Source organism: Triticum aestivum, chromosome 5D (genome assembly GCF_018294505.1).
Source record: "Triticum aestivum cultivar Chinese Spring chromosome 5D, IWGSC CS RefSeq v2.1, whole genome shotgun sequence".
Lineage (NCBI taxonomy): Eukaryota > Viridiplantae > Streptophyta > Magnoliopsida > Poales > Poaceae > Triticum > Triticum aestivum.
The window spans coordinates 425,942,347-425,950,866 of NC_057808.1; the positions used below are offsets into that span (position 1 = coordinate 425,942,347).

At 48.6% G+C, this 8,520-nt stretch overlaps 1 protein-coding gene across 1 annotated transcript; it reads left to right on the forward strand.

The window, feature by feature from the left end:
- The first annotated feature begins 636 nt into the window (after window positions 1–636).
- LOC123122353 (disease resistance protein RGA5) lies at window positions 637–5,920 on the forward strand. The gene is made up of 3 exons (XM_044542541.1): window positions 637–1,012; window positions 1,106–2,138; window positions 2,664–5,920. Exons 1-3 carry the CDS (start codon window positions 748–750, stop codon window positions 5,752–5,754), a joined length of 4,389 nt encoding a protein of 1,462 aa, XP_044398476.1. The 5' UTR covers window positions 637–747; the 3' UTR covers window positions 5,755–5,920.
- Window positions 5,921–8,520: the final 2,600 nt, after the last annotated feature.

Sequence of the window (8,520 nt, forward strand, 5' to 3'; positions counted from 1 at the left end):
TAGTTTCCATTTCCTTTGCAAAAAATTCAGGCGGTTGGACGAAATGCATCTGCCGCAGTGGGTGCACGGCCAGCGCATCCAGGAAAATGTCCGGACGCCGTTCCTATGCCCGACTAAAACGGACAAAATCTGAATAAAACGAACGTCCATTTGAGGTTGTGTGTTGGAGTTGGCCTGGGGCCAATTCTAAGGCGCGACCCCATTTGGTCCCAACGCACGATCGCAACCGCAAAATAATGTCCGTCCCGTGTCCGTCTCGACCCAAAATCGACGCAATTTTGGGCCATAGGAGGTAGGTGGGCGGCCGACAGGCAGGCCCGAGGTGGATGAGGGGCACGTGGCGGCCGTTCGCTGTCCGTCTGGATGCAAACCGGGTGCAAATTTGCGACGTAAATGGATCGAGCCGGACGCCAAACGGGCATATTTTGTGAAAGAGGTCGCGCGTTGGGCCGTTGTTCGTTTGGGCTAAAACGGACAGGGCCGGACAGATGATGGGTCTAGTGTTGGAGTTTTCCTCATGCCCATCTGTCCCATCATCTGTCATCTGTCCGGCCGTGTCCGTTTGTTCTGGACCGTCTGATCTGCTATCCACTCCCGCCTGGGCCACGTTTGCAGGTCCGTGGGCCAACTGTAGGGCCGCTACTCCCCCCTTGCCTGGCGGTTTGCTCCCCTGTGCTTCTCGAAACCTTGAGGGCGAGAGGACTGAGTAAAACAATGGTGCGGAGGAGGGAGCTACATTTTTGAGTGATGGAGACGGGGACGAGTATATTGGCGCTCAAGAGGAAAGGGGAAGAGTGGAGTTCGGCGTTGCAGGAAAGAGGGCCAAAGCACAGTTTTTTTCTAGCCCAGAAGCATTCTGGGCAGGTTACTTCCCTTGTGGATCTAGCGGATCTGGAAAAAGGGTTGACCGATAATAGAAGCATCAATGATTCTAGATTTTCTTCCACTTCCTTCCCAACAGCGGGGGACGTGCTTGGGCAGCATACAAGTGTCTTCTTCGATCCAACCAAAGGTGAGAGCTTCTATGCTTCCATTCTTGCCTGATGCAATTCGGAGGATTCTGTCAAATTGATTCTAACTTGGCTTTCAAAATTTCTTTGCCAAGGTTTATGGAAGTGTCGGCACTGCGATTGGACACACCGATTGATTAGTCCCTGCAGAAATGTTGATTTCCCAAATTATCAAAGGTGTGGCCAAGTTACAATGGAGGCCCCCTTTGGCATGGGATCCCTTCTTGGGAAGCTCCGCATGCTGCTAGCTCCTCAGGAGTGCAGGCTGCCGAGCCGGGTTAAGGACAGAATGCACCTCCTCAAAGAAGATGTTGAAGATTTAAGCGAATACCTTGGTGAAATGGCAGAGGCAGAGGACCTTCCCCTGACGGCCAAGCGCTGGATGAAAGAGGCACGCGAGCTCGCCTATGACATGGAGGATAACATGGACATGTGTCTGCAGCCTGCCCGTGCCAGCATCAATACTACCAGGTTCATCTGCAAAATCGGCCGCCATGTTAAGATCCCCAAAAGGCTCTTCTCCAAAAGAAGACTTCCGAAGGGACTCAAGTGGCACAAACAGATTGCCTACATAGCTCAAGTGCCAGCAGAACATAGTGGGAAGACCAGATCAGTCTGCAAAGCCATTCGTGTTGTCATCATTCGTCTTCCCAAGAGGCTCAAGTGGTACAAGCATATCATGGAACTCATATCAGATTTCAGGATGTACATCCAAGAAGCGATTGAACGGCATGAGAGGTATGAGCTCCACCGCTGCAGCACCTTCAGGCGTAGATTTTTACCTGCCAATCACACGCTTCTGACTGCGTACGGAGGAATTGCTGACATGGTAATTGATGATCGGGTGAGCGAGTTCATCGACTCACTGGATAATGATGGGGATCAACAGCTCAAGGTGGTATCCGTTCTTGGACCTGGATGTCTTGGTAAAACTGCACTTGCACAAGTGTTGTACAACAAATTTGGGGGGCAATTTGATTGTACAGCTTTTGTCCGGGTGTCCAAAAGGCCTGATGTGGTGAGACTTCTCCGCGAGATGCTCACGCAAGTCCAGGGGCAGCAACCCACTGAGTATTCCAAGGAACTTGACCTTGCTTACAGTATCAGGGAACATCTACAAGATAAAAGGTAGTACCTCCGTTCATAGACACATACCCTCCTACAAAATGTGAAGCCATGCCTTTCTAACTATGACCACTTTTATACAGACAATTATATCGATTTGTAATGTGAAAATAGAGTTATTAGATTTTTCAAAAGAATGCTTTGATAAAATAAGTATTATCTTTTGACTAACATGCATATACAGAAAGAAGACGGATAAAGTTTGTTGGAGACCATGCCGGTGTCTAAAACGACACCTTTTAGTGTCAGGAACTTACACATGTGTTAGTGAAACCAATCCATCACAGAATGCCATAGACCCTGTTACACCCTGAGCTGCAGTTCACTCTCACGTGCACCCTGAGCATTCTGGACCCTGGAGATGATATGATCCTTTATGCATTTCACTGTGTATACCAGTTGTACTAGTGAGTTGTATGCTTATTATGCTCTTTTTTCGAATTTGTTTTAATTCTGCTCCATTTTTACCAATTTTGATAGTATCCTAACATAATGTATTTGACATGCATGAATTTTATTCACATTTAGGTACTTAATTATTATTGATGATATATGGACTGCGTCAGCATGGGATATTATTAGTGATGCTTTTCCAAAAGGTAACCATGGAAGCAGAGTTATAACAACTACACAAATGGAAGAGGTTGCATTAACATGTTGTTGTTATTACTCGGAGCATATTTTTGAGATGAGGCCTCTGGATCATGATCACTCAAGAAAGCTGTTCTTTAGCATACTTTTTGGCTCTGAAAGTGACTGTCCTAAAGAACTCAAAGAAGTTACAAACAAAATTGTTGAATTATGTGGTGGTTTGCCGCTAGCAACAATCAGCATAGCTAGTCTATTATCAAGCCAGCCTGTTATAAAAATGGATCTTTTGACGTACCTGTGTGATTCGTTAAGCTCCTGTTTGTGGATATCTCCTTCAGAAGGAACAAGACAAGCATTGAACCTCAGCTACAATAATCTTCCTCACTATTTGAAGATATGCCTGCTGTGTCTGAATATGTATCCAGAGGGCCACACAATCTGGAAGGACGATTTGGTGAAGCAATGGGTCGCTGAAGGTTTCATCCATACAACAGAAGGGCAAGACATGGAGAAAGTTGCAGCAAGCTATTTCGATGAACTTATTAATAGAAGATTCATCCAAACTCTATGTAGCAAGTACAACAATGAGGTGTTGTCCTGTACTGTTCATGATGTGGTACATGATCTTATTGCAGACAAGTGTTCAGAAGAAAATTTCAATATGGTAATAGATTCTAGTCGAAGGAATGTGGCACTTTCTCAAAAGGTTCGACGACTATCTCTCCTCTTTGGTGATGCAAAATATATGAAGACACCAGCAAACATGAGAAGGTCACAAGTTCGGTCGCTTACCATTTTTGGATTATTTGAGAGTATGCCTTCTATTTCAGAGTTTAAGCTTCTTCGCGTGCTAAACCTTCAATTATCCTGTTATGGTGATAGGAACACCATAAACCTCACTGGCATTTCAGATCTGTTCCAACTGAGATATTTAAAAATTGCATGTGATATCTGCATACAATTACCAAACCATATGCTAGGGCTACAATGTTTGGAAACACTAGTTCTGGATAGTGAAGTTACTGCTGTTCCATGGGATATTATTCATCTCCCAAGCTTGTTGCACCTGAGTCTGCTTGTTATGACAAATCTGTTGGATTGGATTGGCAGCATGAGGTTAATTGGCAAGCTGAACAACCTGCGAGATCTTCATCTGACCTATTCTGTACCGTCTTCAGACCATCTGAAGAGAAGCATGGAAGCTCTGGGCTCTCAACTCTCAGGACATGCCAACCTAAAAACTCTAGCTCTGGTTAATGGCCCCTGTCATAAAAATGCTTTTGTTTGCGATGCTTTAAAAGTGACAGTCTCCTGGGAGGGCTTAGTACCTCCCCCAGTTCTTGAGGTGTTTGAGTGGTCGCTACACAGCTGTGTATTATCCCGTATTCCGAAGTGGATCGGAGAACTTGGCAAGCTCCGCATCTTGAAGATTGCAGTGAGGGATCTTCCAAGGGATGGTATTGATGCTGTCAGAGGTTTGCCTTCCCTCACTGCTCTGTCGTTGTATTTGCAGACGGCTGCTGTTGAAAGGATTGTCTTTGACAAGGTGGGGTTCTCAGTCCTCAACTACTTCAATCTCAGGTGCAGTGTACCTTGCCTGAAATTTGAAGCGAACGCAATGCCTAATCTTCGGAAGCTCAAGCTAGGTTTCAATGCCCCCAGAGCCCGCATGGACCAGCATGGTGCTAGTACGGCTATCAGCATCGACCACTTGCCAAGCCTTAAAGAGATCTGTGCAAAAATCAGGGGTGCATGTGCTGATACAGAGTCTGCCTTAGCAACTGCCATTAGCAATCATCCGAGCAATCCTATGATCAATGTGCAATTGGTGGATTATACTTTTGACGGTGATGAGCTTACACATGAGAATAAAGAACAAGATGAGGTCCTGGTGGAAGGCCAAGATGGATACTTGAAGAAGCTACTGATATCTTGTGCTAGAGCTGTGGAAGCAAAGGACATGTCCGCGGTAGACATGATGGTGCCAGAGTTGAGCAAAATGGTTTCAGTATCTGGTGATCCACATCAGAGACTTGGAGCCTACATTGTGGAAGGACTTGTTGCCAGGCTTGCCTCCTCCGGCCACTCGATCTACAAAGCTCTGAAGTGCAAAGAGCCAAGGAGCTCTGACCTCATGTCCTACATGCATTTCCTGTATGAGGCCTGCCCTTACTTCAAGTTTGGTTACATGTCGGCAAACGGTGCAATTGCAGAGGCTGTAAAGGGAGAAGATATGATCCATATAATCGACTTCGGTATCTCTCAAGGAGCTCAATGGGTTCCTCTCCTTCAGGCTCTTGCGACCAGGCCCGGTGGACCACCAACTGTAAGGATCACAGGAATTGATGATTCACTATCAGCCTATGCGCGAGGTGGTGGGCTCGATTTAGTTGGGAGGAGGCTATCACACATCGCTGGTCTGTGCAAGGTTCCCTTTGAATTCCATTCGGTTGCTGTCGCTGGTGATGAAGTGAAAGAGGGGCATCTCATGGTCATCCCTGGGGAAGCTCTCGCAGTGAACTTCACCCTGGAGCTGCACCACATTCCGGATGAGGCTGTGAGCACGGCAAACCACCGAGACCGGATCCTAAGGCTGGTGAAAAGCTTGTCTCCCAAGGTGGTAACCCTTGTGGAGCAGGAGCTCAACACGAACACGGTCCCCTTCAAGCAGAGGTTCGCAGAGACGCTTGACTACTACACTGCCATATTCGAGTCCATCGACCTGACGCTCCCAAGGGACGACAGGGAGAGGATCAACATGGAGCAGCACTGCCTGGCGAGGGAGATTGTGAACATCGTTGCCTGCGAGGGTGTGGAGAGGGTGGAGCGGCACGAGGTCTTTGGCAAGTGGAAGGGGCGCCTCATGATGGTCGGCTTTAGGCCGTGTCCGCTCAGCTCGCTGGTGAATGCCACCATCAGGACGCTGCTGCAGAGCTACTCGGCGAACTACCAGCTCGCGGAGAGGGACGGGGTGCTATACCTCGGATGGAAGAATAAGCCCCTGGTGGTTTCGTCCGCATGGCACTAGCACTAGTTTTATTATGTGATATGATAACCAACTTCATTGTTGTGCTATGTCCTCATGGACTGAGTTGTTTCGAAATATGTACTGTATTGTCTAAACAACCTGTTTTGCAACATGTGAGATTTAATATTGTTTCTTGATATGGAAGGACTGTTCCTTTTAATCCTTCTCTGTTTCAGATACTTCTTTCTACTGAACAAAGTAACGGAAGTGGGTTGGTTAACCACAAGCATTGCAATGTACCCAGCTGAGTTGAAACCACAAAATTGATGGTGACATTGTACCAACTACATACTCCTGGTTCGCATTGAATATTAGAGCAGAGAGGCCTGAAGGGTGAGTGAGCACTGGTGGTAACTGGTAACTGGCAAGTCCTCTTCAGAGTTTCTACAACTAAGAACAATGTCAAGGCATGCTCGTGTGTCTTAAGGTTAACCAAGTCCAAATCTACCAAATTGCAACATTGTGGGGATTCAGTTTACTATGCAAACCTTAACTAGGAATTTTTCAAGGGGGTGTACCGAATCACGTGAAAATAAGATCGGAAACTACAAGGCTTGGCAACGGCCATGGAGCAGCCTTAAGCATGCTTGAGGTGGTTTTTGAAGGGGAACGGCGGAGTTTGAGGGGATTAGATCCCCTGCAAGTCAAAATCCTCTCCAATCCACTCCAATCCACTTGGGAGGAGGATTAAACGAACAAGGCCTAAGTACAGGGCTCCTACAGCTTGTCGCCTTGCCGGCCCACCCTGCATGGACATACTCTTTGGTGTGGTTTGACACCTATCCCAACACCACCTATTCCCATTCAACATACTCCTTTTGATGCCACGACAAGATTACTGTTAACTACAATGATGACCGTTTCAATCGAATGCGCTTCCTCTTATGACTCAAACCCTAGGATGTCGTCCTGCTCTGGAATTTGGGTGGCTCGTGCGGGGACAAGTAACCAGGGGAGTATATATCCTACATACATATAGACCGGCATGAACGTGCTATTTCAGTATATATGACGTTAGAAAGCGTGTGGTAAAAAAAAAAAATCTAAGTTTGACCCCGAGGACCTCTCCTCTCGCGACCCCACATCGCCTCCCCCGGCGGCGGCGGGGGAACCCTAGCCGCGCCGCCGCGGCCCCCTCCCCACCTCCTCGCCGCCGCCTGAGGTAGCCGCCGGGCAAGCCCCGGGCGTCAAGGATGGTGGCGGCGGGGTCTCGGCTGCGCTGCCTTGGTGTGGGGAGTCCCGGATCTGGAGCGGCGGCTCCTTTGGCGAGACACGGCAGGCTCCGGCGAGCAGCCGTGCGGGCGGTGGATCTGGTGTCCTGGCCGCGCGGGCGGAGGAATCCCGGTGGTCGTTGGCGGCTGGCATCGGCTTCTGCGACGGTCGGTGCGCGCGATCTGGCGCCTCCGCTCCTCCCCTGTTCGGCGTGCGGGCCAGCCTGGTCGGGCCGTGCTTAACTTGGTCGCCGGTTCTATACAGGAGGCGCTGCTGGTGGCGGGGATCTAGTTTGAGCGAAATCCCTGACCGGCCATGGCCAGCCACGCCGACGGCGATGCCTAGGGTGCCGTTCCCCTCCTTGGAGGCGTCGGTATGGACCGATCTCCTCACTTCCCCTTCCCCTAGGTCTCCCGGGCGAAAGCCCTAACTTTGTTGGGCGGCGGAGGCGCTCACGGCGCCGTTCCCTTCTTGAAGGCGCCGCTTTGGGAACCTTGGGGTTGGGTGGCTTGTGGGTGGTGGACGACGGCGATGGTGCGGACGTATCCTAGCATGGATCTACGTTCGTTGCTTGGAGATGGGCTCGCGTAGGCGGAGGTCGTCGTTTGACGTCGTGGTGGCGTCCATGGCGGAGGACCTGCCAAGGCTCGCGTAGGTGGAGGTCGTCGTTTGGCGTCGTGGTGGCGTCGATGGCCGAGGACGTGCCAAGGTTGACACCTCAATCTGCTCTGAAGATGGACCAGTGGAAGATGGCGGCGACGACATGCTAGGCTTAGGTGAGAGGTCTGGGTATGTGGCCCGGCTTGCACCCCTTCATCATATGGATAGGAGTAGCGGCAGATATTGTCAAGATGGCGGATTCAGACATATTGTTATTCTACTTTGTAAGGTCCTCGAGAATAATCAATAAAATGGCCGCATGCATCTCCCAGATGCAGAGGCCGGGGGTCATCCTCCTTTTCTAATAAAAAGAACATATAGACCGGCAAACTTAGCATGTCTAGTTTTACTGGTGAACTTAAATATAGTTCTCACTGCCTCACTGGCCAATCATTGTTTCATTGCACGCATAGCTATCTCTGTACTTTGGATAGTTAGACATATAAAGTAAAGTTGTCAAAAAAGGACATACTCCAACCTCCAACGCAATGCAGCCACACATGCCTCTAGCAGCACTAGTAATAATTTCAAGACAAATTGCTATTTATCACAAATATATATACTACCAAGTACCAATACAATGCAAATATAGAGTCACTAGCGCACGGGAAGACAAGGACCAATACATGTTTGCTTTTCCCCCTTAAGTCAATCAAATGGCCGATACATGCGATTGCAGTCCTTCCTGGCCGGAGCAGCACCTGTGGTAGCTAGAGCTCCACCATTGCAGGGTCGCACAAGTTAGCAGAATTCTTTAAAGAGTACATGGAGATAACTTCTGAGGTTGTATCCCTGCGAACGTAGGTGCTATATATAGATCAAATAGTATAATTTGCCAACTAATATTCAAGTAAACTTTGTTAGAAATAATAATGCATGAAAAATACCCTTTGT

Coding starts and splice junctions, on each gene's coding strand:
- LOC123122353 (XM_044542541.1), top strand. CDS start 748: ATGGAGACGGGGACGAGTATATTGGCGCTCAAGAGGAAAGGGGAAGAG. Junction 1,013..1,105: donor CTTCTTCGATCCAACCAAAG/GTGAGAGCTTCT, acceptor TTCTTTGCCAAG/GTTTATGGAAGTGTCGGCAC. Junction 2,139..2,663: donor GAACATCTACAAGATAAAAG/GTAGTACCTCCG, acceptor ATTCACATTTAG/GTACTTAATTATTATTGATG.